The 15,370-nt window shown below is 55.0% G+C and overlaps 1 protein-coding gene across 1 annotated transcript in view; it reads left to right on the forward strand.

Moving 5' to 3' along the window:
* The window catches only part of MAMDC4 (MAM domain containing 4), a 46,698-nt gene that overhangs the window by 25,348 nt on the left and 5,980 nt on the right, over nt 1-15,370 (forward strand). The window contains exons 19-26 of the mRNA XM_075120586.1: nt 168-298; nt 791-1,010; nt 7,402-7,539; nt 8,252-8,373; nt 8,949-9,039; nt 11,754-11,888; nt 13,521-13,655; nt 14,408-14,535. Of these exons, the coding sequence (XP_074976687.1) occupies nt 168-298; nt 791-1,010; nt 7,402-7,539; nt 8,252-8,373; nt 8,949-9,039; nt 11,754-11,888; nt 13,521-13,655; nt 14,408-14,535 (1,100 nt within the window). The remainder of the gene's footprint in view (nt 1-167; nt 299-790; nt 1,011-7,401; nt 7,540-8,251; nt 8,374-8,948; nt 9,040-11,753; nt 11,889-13,520; nt 13,656-14,407; nt 14,536-15,370) is intronic.

The raw sequence follows: 15,370 nt of genomic DNA on the forward strand, positions 1-15,370 counted from the left end.
AGGCTGCCCCTGTCTGCCGGCGGTCATCTCCCCAGAGCTGGCTGCAGGTCACTGGGGAGGGGGTTCCTGGCTGTGTGACAGGGCCTCAAGGAATGCTCTGTGACTGTCCCCACTTGCTGTTCGCCTGCCCATTCCCATGGGCTCCCTAACCTTCAGTTCCAACCCAGGCACGCTGAACCTAAAGATACAGCACGATGGGGAGCCCGAGACGGTGCTCTGGACCCGAACGGGAGCTCATGGCAGCATGTGGCACCTGGGATTCGCAACACTCAGTTGTCAGGCTCTACAGAGGTACCGGGTAAGGCCCCCGACACAATGCCTCTTCCCTCAGTGCTCAAGGCTCTTCCGTGGCACGTGGGGAGTCACTGCAGAGCCAGGGGTAGGACTCCGGCCTTGCTGGCCCCAGTGCCATGCTGTGATCACTGAGCTGTGCCTGCCCGCATGTGCCTGCACCAGGGACCTTGCTGGCACTCAGTAAGTAATAACAGCGAGTGCCACACTCCTGAGCCCGAGGCTGGGCTGCACGGCCATGCAAGCTCCGTACGGCTTTGTGCTGCTCACCCAGCCACAGGGCACCTGGGCTGCAGCCCTGGCAGCAGCTGCTTCCAGGGGTCACTTGGGCCCAGACCCTCGAGGGTATTTAGGTGTCTACGTGGCCGTTGGGCTCAATACCTCTGAGGACCCTTTATCCTGTCCCAGGCAGGCGTGGCGCTGACATGGCGCCCTCCAGCAGTGAGCATAGGTGACAAAGGGGGCGGTGCTCAGTGCTGTGTGCCTCCCTCCTTGACAGCTGGTCTTCGAGGCTCTCCGGGACGGGTACCTGGGGGACATAGCCCTGGACGATGTCACCGTGCGAGCTGGAGCCTGTGGTCCCCAGGAGTCCTGTTCGTTCGAGGCCAATGCCTGTGGCTTCTCCTCCAGCTGGCAGTACACGTGGGCACGGCAGAGCAACGTCACTGGCACTGCTATGGCTGGCCCTCCCACTGACCACACCGTGGGGACAGCCCGAGGTAATGCAGCCCCTGTGCTCCCGCAGGGCTGCGGGGGCCCGTCTGCCTTCCTTGGGCCTGGCACGCAGCCCCTGCACACTGCCTGCAGCACAGGGCCCTGGCCAGCCACGAGGGTGCCGTGCGGTGCTGGGGACTGTCCTTGTGTGGTTCTGACTGCAGAAGGCAGCTCTCCCACATGCCCATGGGCTGATTGTCAGGCCCAGGGCTGCACCTGGCACGCTGAGCGCTGCGGAAAAGATGGTCCCCCAGAGAGAGACCACGTGCGAGCAGCTGGAATGCTGCAGCATGGGCGCTGCAGGGCAGGGCTGAGGTGGGGACCAGGACACGGGAGGGGGATGGGTGATCAGGGAGCCTGCGTGGCACTGCCAGGTGGGGCTGAGCCAGTCCATTTCCAGGGCACTCCAAGGTGGCCATGCCAATCTCCTGGGTTCCCGGTTCCACTGAGCCAGTGGAAACAGCCGGGGTGCTGTGCTGTGGCTGGCAGGGACCAGCCATACCTCCCCAGCCTGAGGGGTGGGCTAAGGCAGGTGAGGCACCAGATTAAGGGTCTTCTAGGCTTTCGAAAAGGAGACGTGGGGGTTGCTCGGTAGTTGGCACTGCAAGGAGAAGGCAGGCTGGGACTGGAAGGAAAAGGACACTCCAGGGACCCAGGTGGGACCTGGGGCTCCGGGAGGTGCTGAGCATAGAAAGGGGCTGGGAGCAGGGCTGGGGGAGGGGGAGCAGGTGAAGAAGTCCTGAAGGGCAAAGGAAACTTTCTGTTTGGTGGGAATGTTTGAGTTTGGACTCTTGGTTTTCTCCCCCGTCTCCACCCCGGGGTTATGTTTGTTGTAAAATGGCTGGAGGGCTAAGCCATAGCTCCTCCCCAGACTGATGCATGGCAAGCTGAGGGCGCACACCTCGGGAAGAGAAACTGAGGCAGGGAGTGCTGGCAATGCCATGCTGGGCCAACAGGAGGTACAATAGAGTAGCCATGCCCCTGTGACAATCCCACTGTCTTGCACTCTAGGAGGTGCCAGGTCAGGTAACAGGGAGAGCTCTGTCAGCCCGCATGGTCTATGCTGGTTCAGGTGCACTGGAAGATGCAGTTGTTCTCTGGCTTTTCCTTACTGTGGGCCTGCAGCTGGGTCCCTTCTCTGGTTGGTTGGAGGGCTGGCAGGGTCTGCTGTGGGGGGGTCCATGATTGTGCCCTGTGCCCAAAGGTCTGCCCAGGGCTGATGCTGGGGTGTTACCCGCACACTGTAGGGCGCCCACCTTTCCCCAGTTCCTAGGGCTCAAGGCGTAACTCCAGCCTTACCCAGTTCCTAGAGCTCAGGGCCAGTGGCGTATTTACCATGAAACAAACCGTGCAGTGGCTTGGGGCCCCCAACAATGGGGGGCCCCAAAATGCAGGACGAATCTGACAAATGACTGAATTTAATGAGTGTTTCAAGTTGTGAAGCGGTCCAGGCTTTCTGCATTCTGAGAACTTATTCTGTGAACTGTGCTCTAAACATGTTTTTTTGAAGTAGTCTATTTGCTTTGCCATTTTTTCTGTGTCTCGGCAATAGCATAACAGCAACTAAGGGAAATCATCATTTGCCAGGCACAGTCTGTCTGCTTGACCAATTATCCAATTGAATAAAAGCACCCTCCCCCACATTGTTTCAGAGCCTGATAAAAACACGGAATTAATGGCGTTAAAGCTAATTAGGTGGTCCATGGCCCACCCAGGCCCACCCGTGGCTACACTGCTGCTCTTTCAGACATTTTTAATCTGCCTAAAATCAAGGTCAATTTTTTAGCAATAATGGAACAACACTGAGTCTGGCAGTCAAAAATGCAAAAAAAATCAAGGCGAGGCAAGAAGACAAAGCGAAGCAAAAAGACAGTTTGTCATCTTATTTTTAAAAGCTTGAAGTATTGAATTGTGGACATTCATCAAAAAGTATGGGCGAGGAAACATCTGAATTATCTGATCACTTCCCGAGTTGTGGGGATACCACAACGACTGCAAAAGTTGAACAAGTGGACTCTGAAGTGACAATGGAACTACAAAATATTGGTAATTTTGTTGAAGTAAGGGAAGAAACCTACCCTGAAGACATTGCATTATGGCCAAAATCTGTTGCATTGGATATGATAGAATATTTCTTAGTAAATGAACCAAAAAACGTAGGTAATATGGAAAATTTGAGAAAAGAGTATGAGATTGCAGGACGAAAGCAATTTAGAGGTCTTCATGAGTCCCATTTTCTGAGGATGAAGAAGAATGGGATGACAGAAATGAGAATTTGGTTGATTGTTTCATAAACCACTAAGGCAGGTTACTGTTATGTTTGCAAATTAATCCCTGACCATAGTAAAGGAAAACAAACATTCGTTGACGGGCACTCTAATTGGAGAAACATTGCAAGACATATCTCTGATCATGAAACTTCCAAAGCTCATATCAACGTTATGTGTAAGTTCGTTCCAAGGTGTAAATTATCTGGAAGAATTGATTCTGTGTTATCAGCTCAGGAGTGAAAAGGAAGTGCTGAGACGTGTTGTTGCCCCGGTCAAACTGCTGTCTTCTTTGGGACTACCTTGAAGAGGACATGATGAGTCATCATTGCCAAATCAAAAAGGTAATTTTTTAACCCGCCTTGAATATCTTAGTGAATTTGATGATTTTCTCAAAGAACATTTGAAAAATTATCAGTATTGTGGTCAGGGAAGATCAACTTTTTAACACACTGAACCTACAATGAATTCATCACTATAATGGCAGAGCAGCTCAGAAACCAATTCACTGATGAAGTAAAGGATGCCAAGTATTATTCTATAATAGTCGATTCAACACCAGATGTGAGTCATGTAGACCAATTAACATTAATTTTAAGAAATGTGACTGGCAATGGTGAAGCTGTAGAGTGATTTCTTTGTTTTGTCCTGCTAAAATCCCACACTTTGAAGGTCTGGAGACAACGGTTTGGAAATCATTGCAAATTTAGGTTTGGACATCAAAAACTGTCATTGGCAGAGCTTTGATAACGCCACAAATGTGGCAGGAAAATGTTCAGGTCTACAGGCAAGACTGAATGATGCAAGCCCCTCTGCTTTATTCATACCATGTTCCAGCCATTCCTTAAATTTAATCTGCAACGCTGCAGCCGAATCTTGTGAAGGAGCTACACATTTTTTGACTTTGTTCAAAACGTGTATGCCTTTTTTTTGGTTTCCACGCACCGGCAGAGTATGCTACAATCACGCTTGGAGCAGGCAAATGAAAAACATTTGACAGTCAAAAGAATTGGTGACACCAGGTGGTCTGCTCATGCAGATGCTGTTTTGGCTTTGAAAATGAGCTATGATGACATAAAGAAAACCTTATTTGACACAGCCACATCAAATTCTGTAAAACCATGTGCGAAAAATGAAGCAAAGTCCTGAGCAGAAAAGTACGATATTGCTGTTTTTACTCTTTTTTGGAACTGTTAACTTCAAAGAATTAATGCCATCAGCAAATCACTACAAAAGATTGATACAAATTTACTGAATGCTGCACAATTGTTAATCTCAGTTAAAAGTTTTGTCATAGAAGTTCAAAATGACTATAGCTCAGTGGAAGCAAGAGACAATGAAATCAATTTAAAAGGGAAAGAGCAGATCATCGTTGAGACAGTCAATGTTATTTGTGACACAATAATAGTGCAGTTGCAGAGTAGAGGTGAATCTCTAAAGAAAACTGTTGCTTTATTTTGCTTGTTTTTTGACAGAAGTACGGATGAAAATGCTAAAAGCCACTACAGTAAGAAATTAAGTGAATTCTACTGAGAGGACATAGACACAAATCTTTTTGAAGACGAAGTGAAACATTTCATTCATTTTAACGAAAATGATGAGGTCTGTGCTTCGAGATCACCAATTGATTTGTATAGATTTATATGTGATGGTTTGCAGGCAACCTTTCCAAATGTAGAAACCATTCTGAAAATATTTTTAACAATACTTGTCCCAAACGCTTCTGGTGAACGTTCTATTTCTGTATTGAAACGAGTTAAAAATTATTTTCAAAATACGAGTCAGGAACATTTGATAAGGTCGACAATATTGACAATTGAAAGTGCCTCTTTACAAAATGTTACTTACGATGACTTAATTGACGATTTTCTAAAAAAAAAGTGGAAAAAGAAAGCTATCTGAATAAATTTTTTTTTCCAAATTGGGTAAGTTTCTTCAGAGGAAGTTAACTTTTATTTTTCCATCATGTGTCATCTGTACTTTTTATTTTTATGCATTTTTCACATTAGTATAATGCAAATACAAGCTTTCATCTAGACCAGAAGTTCTTAAACTGTGGTCTGAGAACTCCATTCAGGTGGACCGAGGAAAGGTTATTAAGTATTTTTATAAAGCGCTCTTATCCAAAGTACTTCACAATAGTTCAACGTTTGGTAAGATCATTAAGTGGTCTGCTGAGTCCCTCAGCAATTTTCAAGTGGTCTGTGAAAAAAAAGTTAGAATTCAAAAACAATCAAGGTACCTCACTTTATTTTATTTATTTTATTTATTTATTGACAAAGCCCTGGCTGGGATGATTTAATTGGGGATGGGTCCTGCTTTTGAGCAGGGGGTTGGACTATATGACCTCCTGAGGTCCCTTCCAACCCTGATATTCTATGATTCTATGATTTTAATTTACTTCCTATTACTTATAATATAGGAGGAGGATGAAGAAAAAAAGATTGGAAAACTTGGGGGGAGATACGAGAGAATGTTCTCTTACTTAGCTGGGTCCCGAGGGTCAGGCCCCAAAAATGAAGCTGCACACAGGGCCCCACTAAACTCTAAATCTGCCACTGCTCAGGGCATAATCTTGTGTGGGTTTGGGGGGTCTTTTACTAGTGAAAGAGCCCTACACAGTAATATCCTTAACCTCTATTCACAGCTACCAAACAGAACACACACGCTAAGGAGACAATGCTTCCCGTTCCCAAGGAGGCAGAGGAACTTTTCCTGGTGGCCAGGCAGGATCAGGACATCCTGGGCTGTGTCCTGGAGCTGGTTCCAATCCAAAGAATTTCCTTTTGGACTCTCCAGTTTACATAGTTAAACTTGAGTCCTGCTTAGTTGTACCTTAACCAACCATTTTACTAAAGTTTTATAAAATAATTCTTTGACCAGTCCTAACCTATTGTGAAACAATTCTTTACCCAATCATACCCCACCATCTTAGTTGATTTATACCTAGCAAAAATTAGTTATATAACAGACAGAAGCAATCAAAGAACCAGACAGAGACCATTTAGATAAACAATAGATAAGTCTGGGTTTATGTCACTGAGGTCATGGAAATAGGGTGACCAGATGGCAAATGTGAAAAATCGGGACGGGGGTGGGGAGTAATGTGTGCCTATATAAGAAAAAGCCCCAAGTATCGGGACTGTCCCTATAAAGTCAGGACATCTGGTCACCCTGCATGGAAGTGACTTGCAGAGACCTCCCTGACATTCCCTGCTTCAGCCCCTGGGGCTGTGGGACTCCGGAGCTGGGGCCTGGGCAGGGTTCCAGTGACAGGCCACAGCAGCGACAAGGTTCCAGCAACAGGTGACAGACTCCTGAGGGGTCCTCCTCAGACCTCGAGCAGGGGGAGGGGGACGCCTCGGGTGAGCGGCTGGGGGTGTCCCATTTTTTCCTTGGGCAATATGGTCACCCTGCAGCTCCCAGGTGCTGTGGGCAGATAGGGAACCCCCCCAGCCACCGCAGTATGGGGGGAAGGAACCATGGAGCTGCAGCAGCAAAAGTCACAGACAGGTCACAGCTTCCACCCTGAATTTTTGTTTATTGCCTGTGACATGTCCATGACTTTTACTAAAAATAACCATGACACAATCTTAGCCTTAGTAATAGAGAAGTAGGGACCATAAAGGCAAAACAATAAAGAAAAGAGATTTCACCACCCACAACTGCTGATAAGCGATTTCTTGCCAGACAGAAGGCCAGCAAACAAAGTTTTCTTTAAATATCTTAAGAGATTCCTTGCTTATGGGTGATGGTGGTGCTATTGGGACAGGAGCTTTCTTAACAGCCTGATAGCTCATTGGTTTGATGTAATGTAGAGGGAATGTGAGGATGTGACTGTCTGCTTTTAGCTCATGGCTGCTGCCCTCCTAATGTGGCTGCAGAAAAAGGCCTTAGCCCTTATGGGGGAGAGGGATCTGTAGCTGTTCCCCGTGCCCAGGGGTCTGACTAGGGATGCTGCTGGGGGGATAAGGGAGTCCATGACTATGCTCCAGTCCGTGCCCAGTGGTCTGATCGGGGCTGATGCTGGAGGGTCCATGGCTGTGCCCCGGGCCCAGGGATCTCAGTTCTGGGCCTGGAATGATTAAGTGACTCTCTCTGCCAGGCTGTTGGTTTTTGTTTTCCACAGGATATTACATGATTGTTGATACCAGCAAGGGCTCCCTGCCCCGTGGGCAAGCAGCCACTCTGAGCTCTGGGCAGTACAGGCCCCTGACTCATCCGCAGTGCCTGGGCTTCTGGTACCAGCTGAGCCCCAGTGACCCAGGTGAGCACGGAAGCCTTTGATCCCCTCGGGCTGGCGGGCGCAGAGATGCTGGGCAGTGGAGTGAGGGGCAAGAGGCTGTGGAGGAAGGCTGTTCTGTGGTTAAAGCCAGGCCTGGGAGTCAGGACTCCTGGGTTCTCGTCTTGGCTCTGCCACACACTTGCTGGGTGAGCCATGGCCCTTCTTGGTGGTTGGTTCCCTCATGGTAAACTGGGCATCCCGACCCCCGCCCGCGACCTCACAGGGAGTGTGAGTAGGAGTGTGGGGACCTCCAACCCAGGATCAAATCCCACTGCCTCCTACTTGTACCCTGGCCCAGGTGCATTTCTCAGGCCCGTGGGTTCTGCCAGCTCCCCGGGAGGCTAGAGTTAGCCAGGTCAAGCCAGGGCTCGAGGCCGGCCAGCCAAGTGTCCTGGCAGTGCCTGGAAACATCTTCCCCATGGAACTGCTAGTGACAGAGCCTGGGGGGGTCTTTCCGTGCCATGTTGTCAGCCCCATTGCACCAGTATGGAAATGGCTAAGGCCCCGCAGTGAGTCAGGACTAGAACTCAGGGGCCCTGACACCCAGTGCCCTGCATGCTGCCTCCATGGTGCTTTGGAGGAAGGTTGAGAGCAGAGCAAGCTCCCGGGAACACCACCAGTGCCATGGGCTTGGCGGTGCCGCTGCTCCAGTGGGTGGCCCTCAGGAGATATCACCATCTCTGTCTTTCGCTAGGTTCCCTGACGGTGGGTGTGAAGGAGAAGGGGGTGCAGCGGAGGCTGTTCAGCGTGAGCTCAGTGCAGGGGGACGCTTGGCGCTACGGTAAAGTGACTGTCCAAGTGGCTGAGGACTGGCAGGTGAGACAGCCAGGGGACCTGGTCCTTGACTGGTGCTCTGATGCGCTACCTATACAGAACAGGGCGATCAGTCAGATCCCAGCCTGAGTCAGAGAGGAGCTCCAGAGCCCTGGCCGCCTGATCCGGGAAGCTGCTCTCTGAGCAGAGATGTGCTCTGAGGGACTTCTCTGGGGCTGAACCCCAGCCCCGGCTACTCCGCTACATGGGTGGAGGCTGGACTGGGCCTGCCAGGCCTGGTGAGGGGGAAGGAAGGTCAAGTCCTCCACTGGAGCTGGGTAGGTTTTACACCATGCGCCTCCCTGTGGCACATGGGCACCGGCCAGCAGGGGGTTGGAAGGCTGGAGCAGACCTGGGCTAGTCCTGGGGCACCATGCTGTTGCTGCATGGCTGAGACTCGGGGGGTCCATCAGGCTCTGGCCCAGCCTGCACAAAGAGGAGGAGCAGAGCAATGCCCTGGGTGGGCCTGGCCCCCACTTCCAGGCTCCATGAGAGCATGCCGAGTCCCAGTGGTGTCCAGTCGGCTCTGGCGGGACCTCCGGCCTGACCCTGGATCTGCTCCCTGCTCTCTTTGGCAGGTCACCTTCGAGGTGGTGAGTGCTGGCGGTGAGCTCTCCTACGTCGCCCTCGATGATTTGCACCTGAAGGCCAGCAGCTGCCCAGAGCCAGGTACGGGGCTGATAGCGCCCAGGGCCCACTAGGCAGGTGCTTCCAGACACAGCTCTTCAGAGCCGGGCAGTCTGGCTGGGGAAGGGGAGGGTGGCCAGTAGGCTGAGCAGGGGGCAGTGAGGGGAGAGCTAGCTGCAGGGGGTGGGTTCAGCGACACGGGAAAAGGGGGGCAGGGCAGGGGAGGGGAGGAGGGATGCCGAGGTGAGGACTGAGAGGGGACAGCTGGCGCAATGTGCCAGCCAGCACCGAGCAGAGTCTGGAGCAGTCCGAGGTCCCTCTTTGGCGCCTGCCTGCGGGACGTCTCTGGGTGGCTTCTCTCTGCAGCTCCTACAGGACCATGGGTAGGGGGGCTGTACCCTAGGACGGGTCCTGGCCAGTTGTGTGTCGGTGTCCAAGTGGAAAGGCCGGGGCAGGTGTGACACATGTACAGGTGGTCAGACAGGAACTGGCCCTACCAATCTCAACATGGCAGCCAAGGCGGGGTTGGGAACCGGCTGCTCAGCCCAGGGGCAGCAGGTTTGTATAATTTTTGGTGGTGCCCAGAACGGGTCCAAGTCCTGTCCCCCCTCCCCCAGCCCCTGTGCCTTGTAAGCCGATATATATTTTTAAAAATACTGTAAAAATGGACTGGAAACAGTAAGCGGTTAACAGTTTCCCTATATTGCACAATTTGGGGGTGTGGCGGGGGATGACGGCTCTGGCTGGGGGTGAGGGCTCTGGGGTGGAGCTGGGAATGAGGGGTTTGGGGTGTGGGAGGGAGCTAGGGTGACCAGATGTCCCGATTTTATAGGGACAGTCCCGATATTTGGGGCTTTGTCTTGTATAGGCACCTATTACCCCCCATCCTCTGTCCCGATTTTTCACACTTGCTATCTGGTCACCTTAGAGGGGGCTCAGGGCTAAGGCAGAGGGTCAGGGTGTGGGGTGAGGGCTGCGGGGTGGGGCCATGGATGAGGGGTTCACTGTGCAGGAGGGGGCTCAGGGCTGGGGATGTATTGTTTCTTGACTTTAGCAAAGCTTTTGACACGGTCTCCCACAGTATTCTTGTCAGCAAGTTAAGGAAGTATGGGCTGGATGAATGCACTACAAGGTGGGTAGAAAGCTGGCTAGATTGTCGGGCTCAACGGGTAGTTATCAATGGCTCCATGTCTAGTTGGCAGCCGGTATCAAGTGGAGTGCCCCAAGGGTCGGTCCTGGGGCCGGTTTTGTTCAATATCTTCATAAATGATCTGGAGGATGGTGTGGATTGCACTCTCAGCAAATTTGCGGATGATACTAAACTGGGAGGAGTGGTAGATACGCTGGAGGGGAGGGATAGGATACAGAAGGACCTAGACAAATTGGAGGATTGGGCCAAAAGAAATCTGATGAGGTTCAATAAGGATAAGTGCAGGGTCCTGCACTTAGGACGGAAGAACCCAATGCACAGCTACAGACTAGGGACCGAATGGCTAGGCAGTAGTTCTGCGGAAAAGGACCTAGGGGTGACAGTGGACGAGAAGCTGGATATGAGTCAGCAGTGTGCCCTTGTTGCCAAGAAGGCCAATGGCATTTTGGGATGTATAAGTAGGGGCATAGCGAGCAGATCGAGGGACGTGATCGTTCCCCTCTATTCGACATTGGTGAGGCCTCATCTGGAGTACTGTGTCCAGTTTTGGGCCCCACACTTCAAGAAGGATGTGGATAAATTGGAGAGAGTCCAGCGAAGGGCAACAAAAATGATTAGGGGTCTGGAACACATGAGTTATGAGGAGAGGCTGAGGGAGCTGGGATTGTTTAGCCTGCAGAAGAGAAGAATGAGGGGGGATTTGATAGCTGCTTTCAACTACCTGAAAGGGGGTTCCAAAGAGGATGGCTCTAGACTGTTCTCAATGGTAGCAGATGACAGAACGAGGAGTAATGGTCTCAAGTTGCAGTGGGGGAGGTTTAGATTGGATATTAGGAAAAACTTTTTCACTAAGAGGGTGGTGAAACACTGGAATGCGTTACCTAGGGAGGTGGTAGAATCTCCTTCCTTAGAGGTTTTTAAGGTCAGGCTTGACAAAGCCCTGGCTGGGATGATTTAACTGGGAATTGGTCCTGCTTCGAGCAGGGGGTTGGACTAGATGACCTTCTGGGGTCCCTTCCAACCCTGATATTCTATGATTCTATGATTCTATGGGGCAGAGGGTTGGGTTGTGGGAGAGGTGAGGGCTCTGGCAGGGGGTGCGGGCTCTGGGGTGGGGCAGGGCTGGGGATGAGGAGTTTGGGGTGCAGACAGGCTGTCCCGAGGCTGGGGCCAGAGAGGAGGACTCCACAGTCCCCCCCATCCCTCTCGGCCGTGGCAGCACGCTCCCCTGGCACCGTTACTGCTCTCTCCGCAGGTCAGCCTCCTGCTGGTGCTGCTCCCTTTTGTAGCCGGCAGTGGCTGTCAAGGGAGCGCAGCGCGGAGCAGCAGGGCAGGCCGGGACGCTCAGGGGAAAGCGTATGGGGGCAGCAGGCAGGGCTGGGGGATGCTCCGGGGGCAAGGTGATGACTGTCCCCGTGGTTAGAGACATGCTGCTGTTATCCTGTGTAGCAGCCCAGGCTCGTAGGGATGGGGCTGCCCCACAGAGGTCTTGCCAAGGGCCTGATCCCGCACTTCTCCCAGTGAGTGCAGGATGGGCCCAGAGGATGCCCCAGTGGCACCATGAGCCCATGCTCCTGTAATGGGGCAGGGGGTCTCTTGTTGGCAGGTTCCTGTGACTTTGAGTCAGACACTTGTGGCTGGACCAGCCCCTCAGACCACACCCTGGGCAGCTACACCTGGGGCTGGAAAAGCGGGGCCAGCCCGGGCCCGGAGGTGGACCACACGCTGGGCACGACAGCAGGTGAGAGGCACTCTTGGCCAGGTGGGAGCGGAGATGGGGCTGCTTGGGGGAGGCGTCCTGGAGGCGGGGTTCTGACTGCCCTGTGGGGGTGTCCAAGGGACCCACACACTGATGGGCAGGGCTGGGGAGCTGAGCAGGTAGCCCTCACCATGCAGCCTTCCTGGGAGGGGGTGAGCGGCAGAGAAAGGGGGCTGGGGGACTCAGTGTTTGAGCAGGGAGGCTCCTCACTTCAGAACAGTGCCCAGCATGGCCAGGAGTGCCGGGCCAGAGCCTCCGGGGGGGGCTCATTCCTGAGGGCTGGGGTACAGCAGATGTGCTGCACCCTGGAGGAGGGAGGCAGATCCTCTCCTCCGTCCTGGCCCGGCTCAGCTGAACTGGGACCAAGACGTCGCGTGGGACTGAAGCCTGGTCCCTGGGGCTGGGTGGAAGAGACGACGAATGGCTCAGGAACTGGTCAGGAGCTGGCTGAGCTCTGCCCGGCGAGACTTGCGGCTCAGCACGGTGCTCAGTGGCTCTCAGCACCACGCAGGATGTCTGGGTCTTGGCTGGGGGCCCTGGGTTGGTGCTGGCACTGCCGTGTCCCCAGACTGTCTCACTGGCTGTGGGGCGACCCACCCTTTCTCTGTGGCCGGCCGTGGCTGGTGTTGCTGGGAGTGATGGTGCAATGCGTGACCCCAAAGGACCAGAACTGACTCTGTGACAGCCCAGCTCAGAGCTTGGCTTTTGGGTGGTGCCCAGCCACCAGCACTGACCCAGGGCCCCCATCAGGATCACAGGCGCGTGGGGCTTGACCACATTGGGAAATGGTGGGGAAACTGAGCCCCATGAGTTGGCGGGAGCAGAGAGACGCTTCTGAAACTCAGAGGGCCAGAGAGGCTAAGGGGAGGGGATGCCGAGCCCATGGTGCTCTGAGCCGGGCTGGGGGTGGGCAGGCATTGAGCCCATGGTGCTCTGACCCGGGCTGGGGGGGCACCGAGCCCATGGCGCTCTGGCCCAGGCTGGGGGACACTGAGCCCATGGCGCTCTGACTCAGGCTGTGGGGGGAGCACCGAGCTCATGGGGCTCTGGCCCAGGCTGGGGGGCACCGAGCCCTTCTGTGGATTCTGGTGTCAGGTTCCTAGCTGGGGGGAACCGGGGCCCACTGCGGGGAACATGGAGTGCAACGCCCCCCGTCCATGGGTACCTGGGCAGATCCGCCCCATGTGGGTCTGGCCAGGCTCCCAGCCGGCCAGTTCCCTTTGCATGCTGTGTGGAGCTGTGCAGCTGACAGGCCTGGCGGCCCTGGACTCTGAGACTCTGTTTCTGCCCAGCCCCAGCACGGCTCAGGAAGCAGCAGGGCACAGCCCTGCCCTTCTGCACCAACGTGCCTCCGCCTGGCCCTGCTTGTGGACCCCTTGGGGGCGAGGGGCCTGTGGCTGCCCACTGAGGCAGGGAGTGTCCTGGGAGTGTCCCTCAACAGGCCGGTGAAGCAGAGTGCTGCCTAGGAGTCAACCCGAGGGGTTTGGGCAAGGTCGGACGAGGAGCCCTGGGCCACAGTAGGCAGAAGGGCACAGGGAGATGAGGGGTGGGCAGACCCGACCTGGCCTGCAAAAGGAGGCTGGCCCCTGTACTCCTGCTGCATCTCCCCCACAGGTCACTACGTTTACTTCGATGCCAGCGTGCTGGGGCCTGGGGGGAACGCGGCCCGGCTGCTGAGCGAGCACCTGCCAGCCACCACAGGCGCCTGCCTTCGGTTTTGGTACCACATGGACTTCCCAGAGCACTTCTGTGAGTGACGCCTACTGCCACAAGCCTGGGGCCTTCGCTCCCAGTGCTGGCATGGGGGGCTGGTGTGTGAGAGGCAAAGGGCTGGGGCCAGCTGTGGGCAGGGGCTCCACAGTCATTGTGCTACTCCAGCTGGGGAGAGGCAGAGCAGGGAGTTGGGAGTCCCAAATGGGGCTAAATCCTGGGTGAGGGAATTATCCCAACAGACTGATGAAGCCATGAGCTGATGTCAGTGAAGCTGAGGGCTGGCCAGGCTGTTCTAGGCGCCCTGGGGCACTAATCACGGGGAGGCCCCACCCTGTCAGTAAGAGCAGCTGCACAAGGGCTTAGGGGGCTTGTGGGCAACATGGCCTGCCTAAGCTGGTCTACCTGGGCAGCGGGACTTGTCCCTGCCTGCTATCCTGGCCCAGGGGCTTCACCTGGGCCAGCCAGCTGAGCTGATGCAGTTGGGAATGGCAGCAGAGAGGGTGATGCTGCACAAGTCAGGTGCAGGGGTTGGAGCAGGAAGCCAGAACTCCTGGGTTCTAGTCCCAGCCCTGACACTCACTGGCTGTGGGACCCTGGCAAGTCACTGCCCTCCTTATGCTTCAGTTTCCCTCTCTGGTTCTGGAGAGGGTGCTCAGGTTTACCCTCCAATGTCTGAGCTGCACTGGGCCGTGTGAGTGGTGGGGTTAGTCCAGGCAAAGGCTGAGCTCTGGGCTGCTGTCCCTGGCTGTCTGCATTGACCTCGGCCCCTGCTTCCATCTCTGGCCCAGACAGTGGCGAGCTGAGGGTGAAGCTGTACAGCATGGCGGGGGAACTAACAGTCTGGTGCGCCCAAGGGCACCAGGGCCAAGGCTGGCGGAACACGACCATCTCAGTGCAGAACACTGTGGAGTTCCAGGTAATGGTGGGGGGCATGCCCAGAGGGAGGCAGGGAGCTGTCTGGAGCGAGTTGGCATGGCTCTGCCAGCAGATCTCCCGCCAATGCCCATGCAGTGCTCCCACTGCTGAGTGCCGGAGGGATGCAGAGACGCAGCCGGCAGGGAGGTGGAGCACTAGTGATGGAGGAGTCCACCTGTTAGCTCACCATGGGCAAGTCAGGCAGGTTGAGTGCTGGGGGTTTCCCTGGCCTGCAAGCGGGTGCTAAGCAGGGCAGGTGCAGGGCATCCTTGTTCTGTGAGCGGGCACCCGGGGCGAGCTGAGCGGGGCAGGCGTTGGGCGTCCCTGTTCTGTGAGTGGGCACCCGGGGCGAGCTGAGCGGGGCAGGCGTTGGGCGTCCCTGTTCTGTGAGTGGGCACCCGGGGCGAGCTGAGCGGGGCAGGCGTTGGGCGTCCCTGTTCTGTGAGCGGGCACCCGGGGTGAGCTGAGCGGGGCAGGCGCTGGGCGTCCCTGTTCTGTGAGCGGGCACCCGGGGCGAGCTGAGCGGGGCAGGCGCTGAGCGTCCCTGTTCTGTGAGTGGGCACCCGGGGCGAGCTGAGCGGGGCAGGCGTTGGGCGTCCCTGTTCTGTGAGTGGGCACCCGGGGCGAGCTGAGCGGGGCAGGCGTTGGGCGTCCTTGTTCTGTGAGTGGGCACCCGGGGTGAGCTGAGCGGGGCAGGCGTTGGGCGTCCCTGTTCTGTGAGCGGGCACCCGGGGCGAGCTGAGCGGGGCAGGCGTTGGGCGTCCCTGTTCTGTGAGCGGGCACCCGGGGCGAGCTGAGCGGGGCAGGCGTTGGGCGTCCCTGTTCTGTGAGCGGGC

This window comes from Caretta caretta, chromosome 16, assembly GCF_965140235.1.
Source record: "Caretta caretta isolate rCarCar2 chromosome 16, rCarCar1.hap1, whole genome shotgun sequence".
Classification (NCBI taxonomy): domain Eukaryota; kingdom Metazoa; phylum Chordata; order Testudines; family Cheloniidae; genus Caretta; species Caretta caretta.